This window comes from Arvicola amphibius, chromosome 6 (assembly GCF_903992535.2).
Source record: "Arvicola amphibius chromosome 6, mArvAmp1.2, whole genome shotgun sequence".
Classification (NCBI taxonomy): domain Eukaryota; kingdom Metazoa; phylum Chordata; class Mammalia; order Rodentia; family Cricetidae; genus Arvicola; species Arvicola amphibius.
In genome coordinates this window covers 121346167-121365532 of record NC_052052.2, presented here as the reverse complement: position 1 = coordinate 121365532, position 19366 = coordinate 121346167, and the positions used below count along the sequence as shown (strand labels likewise).

Sequence of the window (19366 nt, the reverse complement as noted above, 5' to 3'; positions counted from 1 at the left end):
GGGTATCCATCTTCAACCTACAGACCCATAGTAACCAGCAGACTTTTCCATGAAACAGGAAATTTGAAGATCTGTTTTGCCTTATAATGACTAAGTTCATCACTTGCTTTCTTCTGTGTCCTGCAGAATGTCTGGCAGTTTCTTTTGTGAAGCAGGAATCCTGAAGGACCATCCCATCTTTTGGAAAGTGCAACAGTTACTTTTCTGTAGGTCCTGCATATCCACTTCATACAACATACAATAAAGCAGTCCAGACAAGAGCAGTTTCTTGCTCAAATGGCTAGTCTTGTCACATTATGGGCAAATTTTATAATGAGTTTCTTCAATGCCCATCAATTTCTCTGAAGTAATTCGTGCTGCCAGAAGGAGACATGTCTCATTGTTAAGAAAAGTCTAAGTTCTTAAAACCTTTTAATGCCATAATGCTGTAAGGTCTTTGAAGTGTTGAAGATCATCTAACTGAAATATATCTCTGTATATCTAGACTATTACAGATGACTATCTATTATGTTTCTTTTTAAAATAAGCTGCACAAACAAAATACCTTAATTTAAATAAGAGTAGAAATACATATGTACAAGATAATAAAATTGACCTTAAACTTGTATTGATAGACCAAGATCCATACCAATGCAAAGTATTCATCTTTATCATATCCCCCTTTAAGTAAACAAAAATTATAAACAATCATTTTGGAAATTTGGGCTTTTTTTCCAAACTGCTTCCTGCTGTTTTTTGGGTGAAGTATTTTTAGGGTCCATGGAGACCTTTCAAGGAGGGGGTCTTGTTCTATCAAACCACATTATCCTGGAAGAAATCCACAGGTTCTCGTCTTCTGGGGAAACAAAAGCAGAACCTCTTTTCCATAGTAACATATCCTTATACTCAAATTTTGAAGTCAAGATAGTTCTATGTTGGTTTAACTTAACATCCCCCAGAATTAAATGTCTCTCTGCAGTCAAAAAATTCAAAGAAAACACAATGATACACATAATTCAGACTCTCTGTGTATTTTCCACCTTTATGTGGCTTATTTTTTTACTCTATTACTTTGTAATATTTATCTTTACTTCTTTAATCTATGACTTTCTATACTCTTTCTCTCAAAACCCATATATATTTATCTAACACTATGACCCATTTAGAAGTCTTTTTATCTGAATCTGTCTTTATTGTATGTCTCTAATCATTTTCTGACCAGAAGTGCCTTTTTAAAAAAATGTTAAGCAGAAGTGGCTAGGACCAACTCGATGGCCCTGCCTGTTTGTTCCAACCAGTCCAACATGGTGGAGGCATGTTCACCACCTCTGTAAGTTGTTTTCACCATTCCAGCTCCAGGGACACAGGTGGTCTATGTTGCTATTAAGCAATTTGTAACACTACTCATAGACCCTATTTAAGTGCTCCTTAATGCACCAGCATGAACCAGGAAGCTGGCTCTTAAAGGAGTCATGCAGTTTTTGCCGTTAATGCTGAGTTAGGAAGCCTTCTCTTAAAGAAATCATGCTTCTGCTTGCCTTGAGCAAACATATCCCACCCGAGACATTGCTGCTACCAAGAAGCTGTGCTTAACTCTGTTCTTTTGTGTTTAGAATTCCTTACCAAGCTCTCAGGTTTTCTGTGGATGTAGTTGGTCCACATTAGTGCCACTTTGTAAGTGGAGGCTGCTAGTTAGTTTCCTGGCTGCCCAGACCAAAATAATCACACAGAAATTATATTAATTACAACACTATTTAACCAACAACCTAGGTGTCTTTCTAGCTAGCTCTTATATCTTAAATTAACCCATTTCTATTAATCTGTGTATCACCACAAGGCTCTGGCCTACTGGTAAGGTTCTGGCAGGATCTTTCTCCTTTGTCAGCTACATGGGGTCTCTTTGACTCTGCCTACTCCCTCATCTCTCTCCTCTCTCCTCTCTCTCACTCTCCTCTCTCTCTCTCTCTCTCTCTCTCTCTCTCTCTTCTATCTCTTTCAGCCAGGCTATATTCTGCTCTGCATAGGTCAAATTAGATATATTCATTAACCAATAAGAGCAAAACATATACAGAAGGACATCCCATATCATTGTGTAAGTTATTTTTATGGTTTGTTTAGGGAAAAGCAATAAAAATATGTATGCATTCAGTATACACCCAGCAACCCTCAAGCCTACCTCACTGTCTTACAAATTGTATTTGGTTGAATCTGCAGATGATGACCCTTTGGGGACTGATCACACTGATTTTTTGGCCAGTAATACTCTTCCAGGTGGTAGGAATATTCTGAGAAGGTTAAAGCTGTGAAGTTAGAGCTGTGGCATGCTTCACCAGGATCACTTGCTTCCCATTATGTCATCCATATTAGAGTAACACTTCTGAGTTTTTTGTATTAGAATTGCACCCTGTGATTAATTAGCTGTACGACTGACCATGAATAGAGCCAGGTAGAAATGATTCTGTAGCAGAGGAGTGAGAATTAGCCTCAGAGAGAAAACCTTACGCCCTCTGTAGTAAGAGATCCTCAGGATCTGCATATTAGAATAGTGTTAGAGGCAGAAAGCTGAATGAGTTTTCATATATCCATGCCTCATTACTCTATATATGAAAAAACCATCATCCTTGACTGAAAGAGTTAACCTCTTTGCTGTATATGACCCAATAGATGCCTTATTCCATGTATGTCATATCTGCTTCTCATGGACTGTTCATCTGCAGATTCTGCTTATTCTCTTCTAACATTTCTTTCTTCCTTGAGAGTGAAGTTTTCTGGTTATACAAGGATATACTCCAACACATCAATAAACATAAATCAATGGTAAATTCACATAACCAAAAAAATCCATGGATCTTCAGTACCCTTAAGCTGATCCTTGTTTCTTTGTTCCCTTGCAATGACACCTCTTCAACTGATTGATTTTTGTGTCTGAAAGCTCCTTAACTTTCCCACCTCTTTCTCCTCACATGTGTGCTTTTATCAGAATTCCTAGGCAGATTTGCCCTAAATTCATTCATTCATTCATTCATTCATTCTCACAATATATACATACATACATATATACACATATATGTGTGTGCATGTGTGTTTATATATATACATATATATATATATATATATATATATATATATATATATGTCCAGTGTTGTTTAGTGATTCTCTGTCCAAGCAAGATGCCTTGGTATGGTCTGCACTTGAGTCCCAGACTCCCATTACTGGACAACAGAGACATTCTTTCCATTTTTCTAAAGAAAGCAAATATACCCCAGTCAGTGCCAGAAATCTCATCCTTTTGAAGAGTTTATGAAATATTTTTCCTTAAATAAAATCTATTTTCTTTCCTTTATGAATTTTAATAGAAGCTAAGATAGTAACAGATTGCTGTTACGGCTCAGGGACTGTAGAGCAGTTTGAAGTTGCTGGGATGATGATAAAGGGGGAAAAGAAAATTGAAACTGTTTCTCAGACATCCTGCTCTACTGGTCCTTGGTTTGATTCTAGTCTCAATTTTTTTTTTTTTTTTTTTTTTTTTTTTTTTTTTTTTTTTTGGTTTTTCGAGACAGGGTTTCCCTGCAGTTTCTAGAGCCTGTCCTGGAACTAGCTCTTGTAGACCAGGCTGGCCTCGAACTCAGAGATCCACCTGCCTCTGCCTCCCGAGTGCTGGGATTAAAGGCGTGCGCCACCACCGCCTGGCTTCTAGTCTCAATTTTTGATCATTTTAGGTTTATATGATTGACAGTTGATAGTGACAACCCATCATGCTGTTGTAGCTAATGAAACTATGCAACATGAAACTATGTGCATGCATTTCTTATTTTGATACATTTTGAATCTGATTATAAAAAATTATCAGCCAGGCATAATACTGACTGGGCTCAAAGTTAAAATGTATATTTTTGGTGTATCAATTGTGCCTACAGATCCTGGCATTATGTACTTAGCTATCCAAAGCAGAGAACCAGTGTAGAGCAGAGAGATTTTCCTAGTTACCTCTTTCAGCAACATCTCAGCATATTCTCTTTACATGTCATATGCTGCATATGGGTTCATTTCTACATTGTACTTGAGGAAGGATAGAAAAATGCTTTATTTTCGGGCCTTCCACAGAGAGAAGCAGGTTAGTGAGAAGGTGATTGAGAAATACTTTTGGATATTCAGTCAATTTATTTCTCCCTAAATAGACAAGTAAAAAATATAGCCTGATATTTATAAATATTTATACTGGAATTATTTAAATATTTAGGCTACCATCTTGTCTTAGTTACTTTTCTATTGCTGTAGAGAGACACTATGACCAGGGCTACTTATACTAGAAAGTGTTTAATTGGGTGCTTGCTTAGAGTTTCAGAGAGTGAGTCCATGACTATCATGGCAGGAAGCATGACAACAGAAAGGCAAATATGGTGCTAGAGCAATTGCTACAAGCTTACATCTGATCCTACATTGGAGGCAGAGAGAGAGAGAGAACTGCCAATGGCATGTGCGTTTAAACATCAGAACACATACCCAGCGACACACCTCCTCCAACAAGGAACACCTCCTAACTCTTCACAAACAGTTCCACCTTTGAGGACCAAGCATTCAAACATGTGAACCTGTGGGGGCCATCTTCATGAAAGTCACCATGTATCTGCATACCTATGGCACATGTGAGGCAAAAGAAATTACTCCCTGAGGCTCCTTTGTGCAAGTGTTTGTGAGTAATTGCTATGTAATTGGAAAATTTGAAGCAAATTATAATTGATAAATCAAGAAGTTTCATTTGTATTGAAACCTAAGAAGCTGTTTTGTGAACTTTTACATTTACCAAGATAATTAGTCACATAAGGTACCTCATAATGCTGTTTTGTGTTTATGGCTGGGATCTGCATGTTGGAAACATACTTTGTCATGACTGTTTTTTTTTTAGATGATGTTTTGGACATTATTCAGAAGGAAGGGTTCACCATACTGATGCAGAGGCAAATATTATTATCAGAGGAAGAAGCCAGAACAGTGTGCAAGAACTATGAGAATGAAGAGTACTTTAATAAACTTTTAGCATTCATGTCCAGGTAAAGCAGAGTGTTCCAAGTTCGAAAGAATTGTGATCTATTGTCCACTCATTTCAGTCTTTTCTTAAGCTTTCTTTTTTGGGGGGTTGGCAAACTTCTAAATTCTATAAACAGTTCCTGGCCTATGTCGTTGTCAACCTTGTTACTGTCCTCATTCTCTGCTCAAATATCTGTCTCCTCTCCATTTCTGGAATATTGTTAGAACAAATGATAGGTCCCATGGACAACAGACACATACCAGTTTCCAGTTGGGGTTGAATGCAGAATTCTAGAGGTGGGTAACATCACCAAGCCCAACTAGGACTGTTTGACCCTTTGAGCAGTCCTGATTATTCTTTGGGGGACTTTGATAACCTTGAATATCATTCATCCTGGAGAAGAAATGAAATGCTGAGAAGTTGCCACTTATCTAGAGGAGCAACTGAAATGCAGCTGAAGCAAAAGTCCTACAAGGTTACATAATCCAACCAGAGCATGAAGACCAGAAGAAATCACTCTAAAGAACTGGTATTCTGCCCTTCCCTTTCTGTCTTTCTTCCCAGCTCATGTAAGTATTGCTCTTGAGTGGATGCTAACATATATTAATGTTGGACGCCTTTTAAATCATTTGACATACTGCAGTCAGTTTAACAACAAACACACTTGTGTTCTATGTATGTCATTAGCTACTACGACATTCTTTCATTAACCTTTGGTTTTGCTTTTTCTAACAGCAGTCCATCTTACGTCCTTGTTCTATTGAGGGCAAATGCTTTGGAATATTGGAAAGAGTTAATGGGACCAAAAACTGTTGAGGAAGCATTCGCATCTGATCAAGAGAGGTATTGCTCACAGCATGGCTCCCTACCCTTTCTCGTGTAATGCAGTTTAATTTCTTCTTAAGTCTAAGATACAGGAAGTACACTTTTAACCTGAGAGGGCTTCTCAGGAAAGCTCATGTTTCTGGTGGAGTTATTGACTGCTTATGGTAAGAATATGGTCTACATACCTCTTGATGATGACCATGGTTTTGCCAAGAAAAGGTGGGATGCTTGACTTGGGCCTAGAATTAAAACCAAACTAATGGTTCATCTCTACTTACCAAAAGAAACATCTACTGTAACCATAGTTTTATGACAATAACCCCAATTAAGTTGTGATCATAGCTGCAACATCTTTAATTGACCATAAGAGCTTTAAAATTCTTGAGAAAAATCAAAAATTAAACCGTAAGCACCACGTATACAGAGAACTTTAATTTGACCAAGTGAGGTCATGTAGTTAGCCCCAGCCTTTTCAATGCAGGGGGTCCCTATTCTAGTTTTCCTTGGTAATATCCATTAACAATGGGATTTAAATGTTCACATATTTCTTTTCTAATGTCTGCTACCTCACAAAAGGATATAGTATATCCAAGTCACTAATTACTTTTTCACAGTACCTAGAGATGGAATGGATGCTGTTGCATGGTTTTTAAAAGGCAAATTAAATAAGTAGTGTTGCGTCGCATTAGATTGTTACATTACATTTGATTTTTGACTTGACCTCTTTTTCAAAGTTTATGTTCACAGTTTGCCACAGGAAATTTCCCTATCAACCAGTTCTATGGAAGCAGTTCAAGGGCAGCGGCTGTGAAAGACATAGAGTGCTTCTTCCCTCCTCAGAGCACGCTGGCACTGATCAAGCCCCACGTGACTCAGGAACAAAGATGTAAGCATCTACTACATCACCAAGTCCTGACATCTTCTGCTTGATTCATTCTACAAGAAGCTTTTCCCCTTGAATTTTCTAATTTAGATATTGATTTTCAGTTCTTATCCTTATTTTGGCTTGTGGTCCCTTCAGTGTTTCTCTTTATTGAATTCAGTCTTCAAATCCTGACTTACCTCTGTTCTTTCACTCAGTTGTGTATTTATATTTTCCTAGACATTATTCAAATAATTATCTTTATTATCGTGGCCTTAAGTGAATTGTATTGATATCTTCTTTAAATTCATTGAGAAATTTGATCAAGTTTATTATCATTATTTTAAATTCTGCCTCCTGGGTTCTTCTGCAGGAATAGTGGGTTTCATGGGGAACATACTGTTTTGGCCATTCGTGGGCTTTTTGCCTTTGCTTTTGTGATCTATCCCAGGTATGTGGAATTCTTTCTTTGGTTGTGATGATAGTCTAGCTTTCCTTAGATTGGGCAAGTGCAAGAGATGTGTGGCCTGAGTTAGGCCCGGTAAAGTTGGTTGATGAGCTCTTTAACTGGACCGGAGAAGCTGACTCCTGAACCATAGGTGTAGAGCTAGGCAAGAAAATGGGGTTTTCATATAAAAAGAGTTAAAAGACACAGGTCTAGAACTAGGATTGGTGCTTTGCAGATGGCAGAGGATTTTGGCAAGGCGTGACAATGGGAAGAATTGATTTTCCCTGGAAAAGTGGTCCTGGCATAAAGAGGGTTCAAGAACCCTAACTAGAAAAGGTGGCTCTTTGAACGTGGTCTATAACTAGGCCAGGAAAGATGCTAATGCAAAAGAACCCATTTTCTTGATTAATTATTTTTTATTTTTTGGGTTTTTCGAGAAAGGGTTTCTCTGTAGCTTTGAGCCTGTCCTGGAACTAGCTCTTGTAGACCAGGCTGGTCTGACCTCACAGAGATCCGCCTGCCTCTGCCTCCTGAGTGCTGGGATTAAAGGCATGCGCCACCGCCGCCCGGCTTGATTAATTATTGAGGGAAGTGGGATGACATCACTGTGGGTATTACCACCCCTAGACAGATGGTTATGAATTGTATAAGAAAGCAGGATGAGTCAGCCACAGGGAGCAAGTGAGTAAACAGTGCTCTTCTAGGGCTTCTACTTCAGTTTCTGCCTCTTGAGTCCCTGCCCTAACTTCTTTCAATGATGGACTGATCCAGAAGTATATGATGAAAGAAATCTTTTCGTCCCCATGTTATTTTCAATTACTGTGTTTTTATTACGGTAAAATCAACCCTAACTAAGACAGAAATCAGTACCAAAGAAGGGACTATTGGTTTGACAGAAGGGATTGTGAAAGGTCTGGAGAAACATCAAGATCTCAGAGTTTAGTGATCCATTCTGTGGTATCTTGGCATATACGAATGTTGAGAGCAATGTACGATGATGAAGGTCTGGCCCGTGAAATGTCAAAAGAAAGCAAAGACCCTGCTGTGGTTGTTTGTATGATATTTTGTGTTAAGAATCAGTGGCATCTGGTCAGCTGTAGCTGAAGAATCATCTGTAATTGACTAGAGACCAATAACACTAAAATAAAACCTTTGCTTTATTGGGGCAACCAATGCTGGCTAACTGGTGCTAAGAAATTAGCAGTGATTAAGAAGAGACAAGCATTATCGAGGTGAAATCTTCTGAGAGGTGTTTCCATAGGGTCAGCACACAGAAACCATGGTCCAGAGGTGCCCAAGGCTGTAATTTGTATTGGCAGCTGAACTTGACAAGCTGTAAGAGTCTTCCAGTGTTACTGATTTTGAAGGCATGAATGGGGTCATGAAGAATAGTTGAGCCATGATATAGTGAGAGCCTATTAGTGAAAAGTACAGGCCTCAGTTGCATAGAAGGCTGGTAATTGAAGGGGTCATTGAGAGAAGTTGAGGTTTGGTACCATGCAGCAAGGTAAGAGTCCCTGAGAGAGCTCAGAAGTTATTGTGAAGGTGAAGCTCAGTGTGCAGGAGAGACCGCAGCTTTCTGGAGATGTCAGTACCATGGGACAACTACCAAGGACAGCGCAGGTGTAGAGTGGAGTGGACCTGAAGTCTATAAAACAGACTGTCCTGTGGTTGCAAACAGCAAATTGAAGGCAAGGGTCTCTTAGAGCCCAGAGGATTGGTGAATAGGTCTTAAGACATCAAAACACTGAGACTTTGCACCATGAAACTTTGTTTTTGCTTTGATTTAACTGTGACTGTGAACTGATTCTTCCCTCTTGGAGTCAACGAGTAGTTACCTCATTTTTTATTTCAACATGCACTCACCATTGACTTTGAACTTTAAGAGACTTTGAAGTTTAGAGAGACTTTAAAGTTTTAGAGAGAGCAAATACTTTAGAGATGCTTGAACTTTGAGACTTTGGATGCTTTTAAAAGACTGGGTTTTTGAAGACTGGGAGTTTTAAAAGTTGGGATATTTGACATTGTGATATTAGTGTTACCATGACAGTCTAGAGGACAGAAGGAAACCAGGAAGGTTGTAGTTGGATAGTGCTGTGTTTTGTGAGTCAAGTTGGGCAAGTGGGTTAATTGCACTAATGTGGTATTCTCAACTAAACACAAAGCTAGATTCATTTAAAAGAAGAGAATATCAATTGAGAAAAAAATACCCTCACTAATTGGACTGCAAGCAAGTCGGTAAGACATTTTCTTATTGGTGATTGATAATTGATGTGAGAGGACCTAACTCATTATGGGAAGTGCACTCCTGGGAAGATGTGTAGTGAGAAGGTCACTTGGTTGTGTTCCCGGCTGCTTAGCCCCAAAATAATCACTAGAAATTGTATTAATTGAAACACTGCTTGGCCCATTAGGCTATAGCCTCTTATTGGCTAACTCTTACTAGTGAATTTAACTCATTTCTATTAGAACTGGTGTATCGCCACACATGGCTGTGGGTTTACCTGCTAAAGTCCTGGCATCTGTCTCCAGTGGGGGCTACATGGCTTCTCTTAAACTCCTCCTTCTTGTCTCCTTGCTTCTAGCTTCAGTTTAGTTTCCTGGCCTAGTTCTGTTTTCCTCTATAGCTCTGGCTATAGGCCCAAAGCAGTTCCTTTATTTATCAATGGCAATCACAGCATACAGAGGGAAATCCCACATCAAAAATGGCTCTAAGTTTTATAAGAACTGTAATGAGACTGAGAAAGCCATAAAGAGCAGGCCAGAAAGGGGAAGCATGTCTTCATGGTTTCTGTTTAATATTTCTGCTTTTTGAATTCCGTCCCTAACTTCCTTCAATGATGAACTGTGGCATGGAAATATAAGATAAAATATCCCTATCCTCCCCAGGTTGTTTTCAATCATGGTATTTTATCATAGCAGTAGAAACGCCAATCAAGACACACTGCTTTGTGATAGCACCGTTGCTTTGGCCATGCCTAACTCAAAGTCAGCATTTCTAAAAATAAGGGTACTTGAGAGTCCAGAGATGTTGTTTCGCCCAGGACTGTGGTTTAGGACCATACACATTATTCTTTAAAAATGTCCATTTTCTCTCATGATAAGTTTATAGGACTGGGCCCATGTTCTCTTGTATTCTTGTGATCCTCACATTTGTTACTTAGAGGGTCTCCCGGGGTAGATCCTATGATATCTTCTCACCAGCAGAAAGACCCAGCCTTCTTCAAGTTTTCTATAAATTAGGTCCTCACTCTCCTTTCTCTCAGGCCAACACCTCTGAATGTTTTTACTTGGAGTAAAAAAAATCATTTCTTTCCTATTTCCTTGGCTGTGCCTTTCTTCCTTCCCTGCCCTCTTCCCCCCACAATCCATCTGTTCCCCACTCTTCTCCTTCCTTTACAAAGAATGCTTCGGAGTCTTATGTGGGTCCCCTTGATGGGGAGAATGCAGACTTCAGTGCTCAAGCGACTGATGAGATTCTTACAGGACTCACTGTACTGATGCACTCAGAAGCGCCTTTCTACTTCAGAAAATAATTTTTGCCTTGGCTATTTCCCAGTACAGATCATATAAGGCATTCGTGGACATTGGGGCCTAAAGATGAAAATATGTCTTCATGCTTAGCATGCCCACAGTTCTCCTTTTTCCTTTGATAATCCATCAATTGATCAAAGTGGGACATTCATGTTAAAATTCTGAACATCTTCTGACTGTTATTGGTGCTTTTAATTTTATACAATTTTGCATATTTATAAACCACAAGATGCAAGTTGAACTATTATTTTCCTCTGGTATTTTGATCTTTACTATACCATGAACATGGAAAAAATGCTCTTCAATGTTACCTAATGTTTGTTTCCTTAGTGGAGATCCTGAAGGCCATTAAAGTGGCAAGATTTGAGATAACTATGCTGAAAGAAATGCTTCTGATTCCTGAGCATGCCAACAAAGTTTATTTCAAAATAACAGGAAGAGACTTTTACAAAAACGTCTTGGAAGTCTTATCTTCGTAAGTTTCTGAAATGTGGTTGCTTATATTGTAGAAGTGGTAATTGTACACTTATAGAAACTGTAGGAAACAGAAATTATTTTTAACAATTTTCTATCTAATCTGACTCATGGAAAGTCACTTTGTTAACTTCCAAAGTTTATTAATTTTTACAATTTCTTTCCTTCTTTTCTTCCTTCCCATTCCTTCCTCTTTCTATTTCTTTAGTTCTTCACACTACATGTAGAAGCTATCAGAGTTTAACCAATGCAGAATTATGCTTAAATCTCCTTTCCTGTAAAATGGAGAGGAAGCCATGAGACCCACTTCACAGGAAGTGAAGATGACTGAGATCCTGCACCATGAACACTAAGAAAGTTAAGCTCCAGATACATCTGCTGTATGCACCTGGGGAGAGTACATGACTCAAGCTATGGATTTAGAGGATTTTGTGGGGTAGAGGAAGGAAAGAGAGGTAGGAAGGGCAGGAGGAAAAGGTCAGGGTGCTCTACAGATGACCAGTGTGTCTGCTGACCAACTAGACTGTCCATTCAAGTGGTTGTGCATTGAGCTGAGCTAAGTCATTTTGCCTCAGGTACCAGACAGTCACTGGATAGAGCACATCTAGGGAATGGGGGTGGTCTGTGAAAGATGACTTTCTGCAGTGGAGGCAACTCCTAAAGGACTAGAGGCTGAAGGTTGACCAGGAAACAAGAGTCCTTGGCCCATTCAATGTTTGTACGGTCTCCAAAGTAGTGAAACTATAAATCCATTCACGTTCATTCTTTAGAATTAAAGAAAATGACACAAAACTTGTCGAAAAGGGAGAAAACAAAGTAACACAAGATTATACTGTTAGGAAAAACTGTCCTGGATGGACCAGAAGCATTCTGAATTTAGCACTGTGTGCAATTCATACCCTTAAAGGAGCCTGCCTTTTGAAAGAATTGCTGTTTGCAGGGGCACATCTATAATCATGGTCCTGACCAAGTGGAATGCTGTTGCAGAATGGAGACGAATGATGGGTCCGGTAGACCCAGAAGAAGCAAAACTGCTCTCCCCAGATTCCCTCCGAGCCAAATATGGACTAGACATTTTGAGAAATGCTGTCCATGGGGCATCTAATGCACCTGAAGCAGCAGTCAGCATCAATAATGTGTTCACAGAGGATAATCCCGAAGACTAGAACACTAGAGTACGTGCTATAAAGAGTATGCTTTAATTACCTTTGTTTTCTTTTTAAATGTTATTTTAAAGATTATAATTGCAACTTCTCTTTTCTACCTCCAAATCCTCCCAGATACCCACTTCTCACTCTCCTTCAAATTCATGACATATTTTTCTACCAATTGTTATTGTATGCTTATTTGTATATACATATATATTCCTAAATATAAGCTATTTAGGCCATATAATATTGCTTGTACATGTATTTTCAGGGCTGACCATTTGGCACTGGACAACCAATTCATGTGAGAAACAACCTCACAGCAAATTCCCTGATCCTCTGCTCCCTCTTTCGCAATGTTTTCTGAGCCTTAGGTTCAAGAGTTTTTAGTAGACATATACCGATTGGCACTAGGCTCCATAACTCTGCATTTTGATTGGCTGTGGTTATGGATTTCTGCAGTGGTCCCCATCTCTTGCAAAAAAAAAAAAACAACCTTTCCTTAATGAGGGGTAAAGACTACACTTATCTGTGGGTATAAAGACAAATATTTATAGAACTGTTATTAGGGATTATGCTTATTATTAAAATTTAGTAATTTAATGGTTGTAGATTCTCTTTCATTAACCATGACTTCATTTGCATTGAAGAGTTATCTAGGTTTCCAGTACCAGGCATTGTTTCCTTCTTGTTAAACAGGTCTTAAATCCAATCCTAAGAGTGATAACCCTAAGGGTGCAGTACACTACCTCATATGCATGGGCACTAAATCTGCTTGTTTTAAGAACATGAGTCATGTGGGGTACAGAGCAGGAAATTGGTGATTTTTTTAAAATCAAACCTGCTTTTCCTCCTTGTGCTTAAAAGTAGACTTTGAGCATCAACTGTATGATGTCTTTGGCTGTAGATTTTTCAGTAACAAACTAATCTATGTGTGGAATATTGTCCTCACATTCCTGGGCCTAGATGAGGTTCAGTGTCCACAGGAAAGTGAGAAAACTCTGTGAGGTAGAGAAAACATTTCAGGAAGGCCCCTCAAGGGATAGGAGAGCACACTCACTGTCTTAGGGTTTCTGTTGCTCTGATGAAACACCATGACCAAAGAGGGAAGGGTCCATTTGGCTTGCACTTCCATATCATAATCCATCACTAAAGGAAGTCAGGATGGGAACTCCAACGGGGCAGCAACCTAGAGGCAGGAGCTGATGTAGAGGCTACCAAGGGGTGTTGCTTACTGGCTTGCTCCTCATAGCTTTCTCAGTCTGGTTTCTTTCAGAACCCGTCCAAACCTGGCGCCAGTCACAGTGCCTGGGCCCTCCTCCATCAGTCTCGAATTAGGAAAATACTCTACAGACATGCTTACAGTCTAGTCTTATGGAGGCATTTTTTAGAAATTGAGGTTCCTCTCAAATGATTTTAGCTTGTGTGAATGAGTGAATAGCAGGAGGTTTCTCAGAAGACCAACAACACTCTACAAGCTTCTGTTGAGAGTGAGTCCTTCTCCCAATATCTGTATTGCCTTCCTTTTAGGCCAGGAGCAGCATTATCACTGATTTGAAGATATCCATTTAGTGTGTAATTCAGGGCAGAGCTATGAGGTATATAGGTTTCATGGGTAGGAATCAGACAAGATAATATTGAAATATATCTAGAAATATGGACTGGAATTTCAAGGTCAGAGATAAAGAGGTGAAAAAGAGAATTTTGTTTTTTTTAAAGTTTCTAGGTAGACACATGCACACACATACACACACACACACACACACTTGGTGCTTGTGTGTCAACATCCTCTGTTGGATGCTGCATTTACGTGCCTTCTGTGCTATGTAATATGTACTATGGGGGTAGTATTAAGATTATAAGAGCCTCTTCAGACGTTAAGATTCATTTTTTTCAGCTCTTGCTGTCTGCTACAGAGCTAGGTATACACAGTTCTCTAAGCGAATGAGTTCATGGCGGTAAGACAGAAGATAGGAAATTCATATGTCCTAGGTCTGTTGAAAATAAGCAAGAGTGATCTCGAGCAGATGCTTATAGGAAGTGGAGCGGGAAGAATGAGGAGCCCAAAATTATCCAGGCAGGGACACTTGGCAGTTAATCAGTGGGAAGTATTACAGAAGCCTGAACTAACTTGGGAACCGCGGGTTAAAGAAGCGTGGATGAATAAGATGATCCTGAGAAGGCTGCAGTGCACCTGTGGGATCTGATAACTGGCTGCTGCAGTACCAAAGAAATGAGAAAAGATATTCTTCTGCCTTCAGCCACTGCATAAGGAAGTTAATAATTCTCAAACAGAAGGTTCTAAAGAGGGAAGTCCTTCTAAAAAGTACCATGGTCATATTGGGTAAATGATATACAGAACTGAAGATAAATCAAGTTACCGGGACTAGAGAGCTTGAGAGGACTCCCAGTGCAGTGTAGCCAACAAAATGTTGGAGCATGTGTCTATCCTGCTGGTGGGACATAAGAACATAACCAGAAACCACCAGAAAAAGATTTTTTATGAATCTTGAAAGTAAAGTTTTGCAGGAACCTGGAAAATTATGATTTAATATAAGAGCAACATAAGATGCTCTAGAACGCTGTAACATCTTTGCCTATCTTGACTTCTCAAGAGGATGACGATGGGAAGACATTGAATTCCCAGTGTCAGCCCCTAGTCTCTGTTTCCACAGAGAAAAGAGCAGAATTTACAAATTATTCTGTTCACCAGCCTTTGCTTTTCTAGATGCCATTGGAATAATAATTTTATGTATATTTCACCTAAGCTGAAAACCAGTCTTCTGGAAAAGTAAAAAGCATTGCTTGGAAATGTTGCTCCCTAACTGAGAAACCCGCAACTGTTTGTGGCTAAAGTTTAGGGCTAAAATGCAAATAATAGACACTCTGGAGTCAAGAATGGGTTAAAGGAAAGCATCTTTAGGAGAAATCAAAAGCATGCAAATGTGCTAGTATATACTTGGAAAATTTAGAACATTTTACAGATACCCAGTGCAGTATATATGCCCGACAAAGGCATGGATATCCTACTTCATAGAAAAGCCTGCCAGATACTATGTGTTTGTAGGCTGAAAATGGTTGCTCCAACATTACATAAGAACTTTGGGTAACTGTCCAGGCAGCGAGATGTCCCTGTCAATTATAGAACTTTTGAAGTTGTTTACAATGCACTTCCTGTTTACTTAGGTAATATTATATCCTTCTGGAGACTCTGAGTTGAATATTATAATTGATAGTTATAATTATAGTTTTCCTTAGTTGTGATAAAAGATAAATTAGAAGCCGGGCGGTGGTGGCGCATGCCTTTAATCCCAGCACTCGGGAGGCAGAGGCAGACGGATCTCTGTGAGTTCGAGGCCAGCCTGGTCTACAAGAGCTAGTTCCAGGACATGCTCTTAAAAAGCTGCAGAGAAACCCTGTCTCGAAAAACCAAAAAAAAAAAAAAAAAAGAAGAAGATAAATTAGATATGAAACTTTAGACTCACAAAGATAAAATGAGATAAAAAGATGGTAGTATATTTTCTTTATGTTTGCCAGGTACAAACAGACTAAATGTTGTAACTGTAATTCTTACTTGAACCTGTTTTGTTATATGTAATTTTACTATGTTGAAGTTAAAACCTTCCTTTTTATTTAGAAAGAAAAGAAGAGATGATGTGGGATTCCCCCCGTATGCTATGAATATGTTTTATTACCATTAGTTGATAAAGAAGCTGCAAAATATAGCCAGGCTGGAGAGGACTTACTGGCAGAGTCAGGGAGATGCCATGTAGCTTCTGAAAGAGAAAGATGCCCAGAACCTTTACCAGTAAGCTACAGCCTCATGGCAATACACAGATTACTAGAAATGGGTTAATTAATGATGTAAGAGCCAGCTAGAAATACTCCTGAGTCATTGGCCAAGCAGTGTTGTAATTAATATAGTTTCTGTGTGATTATTCTGGTCTGGGTGGCTGGGAAACGAAAGAGCAGTCTCGGCTTACATAGCTGAGTCATATAGTGGATCTACTTTTGACTTTGTGAGCATTCTCCATACTGATATTCAGAATGGCTGTATTTTATTCTGACCTATAGTCTTTTTGCTGTTGTTTTACATGACAAGGTTTCTCTGTGTATTCCTGGCTGTCCTGGAACTCACATTGCAGACCAAAATGACCTTGAACTCAGAGATCTGCCTGTCTTTGCCTCCCAAATGCTGGGATTAAAAGCATTTGTTACTATACCTGGCTGAATATAGCATGTTTTTAAATTGGATTGCTTATTTCAACAGATAGGCAATTGATAAATGTTTTTAATGGAACAAGTTAATGAATAAATTTTTGTGACAGTTGGTGAGAAAATGAAGCAGTGGCAAGCACAGCATTTTAATCAACCTTTTCAAGGATTCAGAACTGCTGGTTAAGCAAGATGATGAGTGAACTGGAATTCAGAAATGTAGATCAATGTAACCCAAGATTAGCGCACCATCACTACAGCTATGTGATATCTGACAAAGATGCTAAAAATGCACCTGGACAGAAGAATGCATCTTCCACAAGTTGTGCTGGAAAACTTATGTCTACATGTAGAAGGATGCAATTAAACCCCTATCTATTGCCCGCAGAAAAATCAACTTAAAGTGGCCAAAAGACCCTTTGTGGCACATTTAAATAGTTTGTTTTTAGCAGCTATGGTGGGCATGCCTTTAATTCCCAGCACTCAGGAGGGCAGAAGCAGCGCGGGGTGGGGGGGGTCTTTGAGTTCCAGGCTAACCTGACCTACAGAGCAGTTTCGGGGCAGTCAGGGCTGCACAGAGAAACCTTCTCTTGAAAGAGGTAAAGATAGATAAATGATTTGTTTTATTAATGTGTATGTGAATGTACACGGGTTCCCAATGAGGCCTAAATGAGTTCCCAGGAGAGTGTCCAGATGCTCTGAAGCTAGTGTGACAGGTCACTGTGAGTCTAACCAACACAAGTCTCAGAAACAGAACTCACATCTTCTGCAATAAGCAGGCAAAATGATCTTAACTGCTGGACCAACCCTCCGGATCAACCGAATACATTTAAAAATGCAAATCACATTGACTGTCTAGTGTTGTGCTGAGAAAGAAGTATAGTAGAATCTATCTCATCTTCACCACTTCCTTTGCGCACCCCATCACATCGGGCACCCCTGGCCAAAATCTGTTTCACAGCCTGGATATGTTCAGGTGCTACTACTACATGATCCTGCTATGTAGCATACTGTAATTGCCTGAAAGGGTGGCCCGAACTTCAAAAAATATGAGAGCTCCCCATAAAACTACTGATCACAATTTTGCCAGCAGATGGCAAGCTAAGCCCAGTTGCATATATACATGGTGCTGTCTGTACAAAGATTTCATATGCAGCACATAGACCATTTCTTCTTGGGCTGTTAGTGTGGGATTTTTGCTTTGTTTGCTTTTGTTTTATTGTTGTTTGTTTTGTTTTTCTACTTTAAATAAACTAGAGTTACCTGAAATGAAGGATCCCTAACGGAGAAAAGCCTTCTATCATATTGGCCTGTAGGCAAGTATGTAGGACTTTGTCTTGATTAATGATTGTAATGATTGATGTGAGAGGGACCAGTCACTGTGGGCAGGTAGTCATAGATTGCATAAAAGTTCAAGCTGGGTAACCCATGGAAGAGGAATATGGCAAGCAGCATTCCTCCCTGGCCTCTGTATTAGTTCCTCCCTCTCCCCGCCGCAGCTCCCCATCCCTGCTAACCACATCTTGCTGAACAGAACATTCTCCTGAAGTTTACTTGCAGTTTTGAAGGATCCATTGTTTTTACTATATAAAACTTGTTTTAGCTTATCAAAGTTTTAAAAATCTTTGTTAATGGAAAATTTTGAAACTCCTGTCTCCCTGGCCTGCCCCTGCTAGGACATAGTTATAGTTCTAGAAACCAGACTCTGCCTTTCTCCTGGGTGGAGAGTCATTTCTGGCATGAGCTTGCTCTCCACTGGAGACACATGAAGGACTTGACTTGAGCTTCACCGAGGAGCATTCTCCCTTTTCATGTGTGGGTTAACAGTTTCTGATCTGTTGGGGCTGAAGGATCAGTTAACTAGCAAGAGGCCAGCCCCACTGGAGTGACACCTCGGCTTTCCAGGGACATTGTTGCTGGTTACCTGGGGATGACAGATCCAGTGTGATAAACAAGAGAGCAGAAACACTGAGCTGAAATCTTCTGGAAGTTTTTCCTCAGGGCCGGCACAGAACTGTCATCTAGTGGGGCCGATCAATGCTGCATCTCAAGCTGGCACTCAAACCTTGGTCGTGTGTGTAAGTTTTGATGACAGATCCCGCAGAGCAGTGAGAGGACAAAGAGTGACCATCAATGAGCATGCAGCTCCAGGAACAGTGAAGACCCCAGAATTGAAGGAGTCATGGAGATGAGCTAAAGAACGCTTTGCCAGGATTGGAGTCCCTGCAGAGAGGGCGTGGCGAAGGTGCAGCTTCAATTTTAGCGGAAGTCAAGGATTTGAAGCAGTCCCATGGCAGGCATGATTTCACTTTACCTTTCTGTTATGCAGTGACTTGAACTTAGTGTGCAGACCCTGATTGACAGGACACTGATCATCTTCAGAGTGAGCCCAGAGGATGCTGAGCAGGACACTTGTGTTACTAGCAACAGCCTAGGTGCTCCCCCATCGGTGTCAGCATACCTGACTGTGCAGTGTGGATAGAGGAGAGGGAGAGGGCTCTGGGCATCCAAGCAGGTTCAAGCTGAACTAATTAGACCTAAAGCCAAAGACCCAGCATGTTTCTGAGGAATAGAAGAATACCTGAGAGAGGAATAGAGGTGGCTCCAGAGGAGGCCATGACCAGGCTGGCCAATAGCATGAACTGATAGGAGCAGACATCTTCTGTGAGTTGCATGTCATTGGACATCAGTTGATTTTTTGATTTGAGCCTAAGTCATGCTCAAGGAATTATAGACCTTAACTTTGAACACTTGCACTTTAGAATGGATGTCATTCTCATGAGTATTGGTCATACCTGGATCTTGAATTGTTTGCTACTGGGCACATTTTCCTGGGTGTCTGAGGGAGGGA

General features: G+C 39.9%; 1 protein-coding gene across 1 annotated transcript in view; it reads left to right on the top strand.

Moving 5' to 3' along the window:
• Nme8 (NME/NM23 family member 8) overlaps positions 1–12318 on the top strand; it is a 42750-nt gene extending 30432 nt beyond the window's left edge. The window contains exons 11-15 of the mRNA XM_038335233.1: positions 4887–5031; positions 5745–5852; positions 6569–6720; positions 11009–11153; positions 12093–12318. Of these exons, the coding sequence (XP_038191161.1) occupies positions 4887–5031; positions 5745–5852; positions 6569–6720; positions 11009–11153; positions 12093–12318 (776 nt within the window). The remainder of the gene's footprint in view (positions 1–4886; positions 5032–5744; positions 5853–6568; positions 6721–11008; positions 11154–12092) is intronic.
• The last annotated feature ends 7048 nt before the right edge of the window (positions 12319–19366 follow it).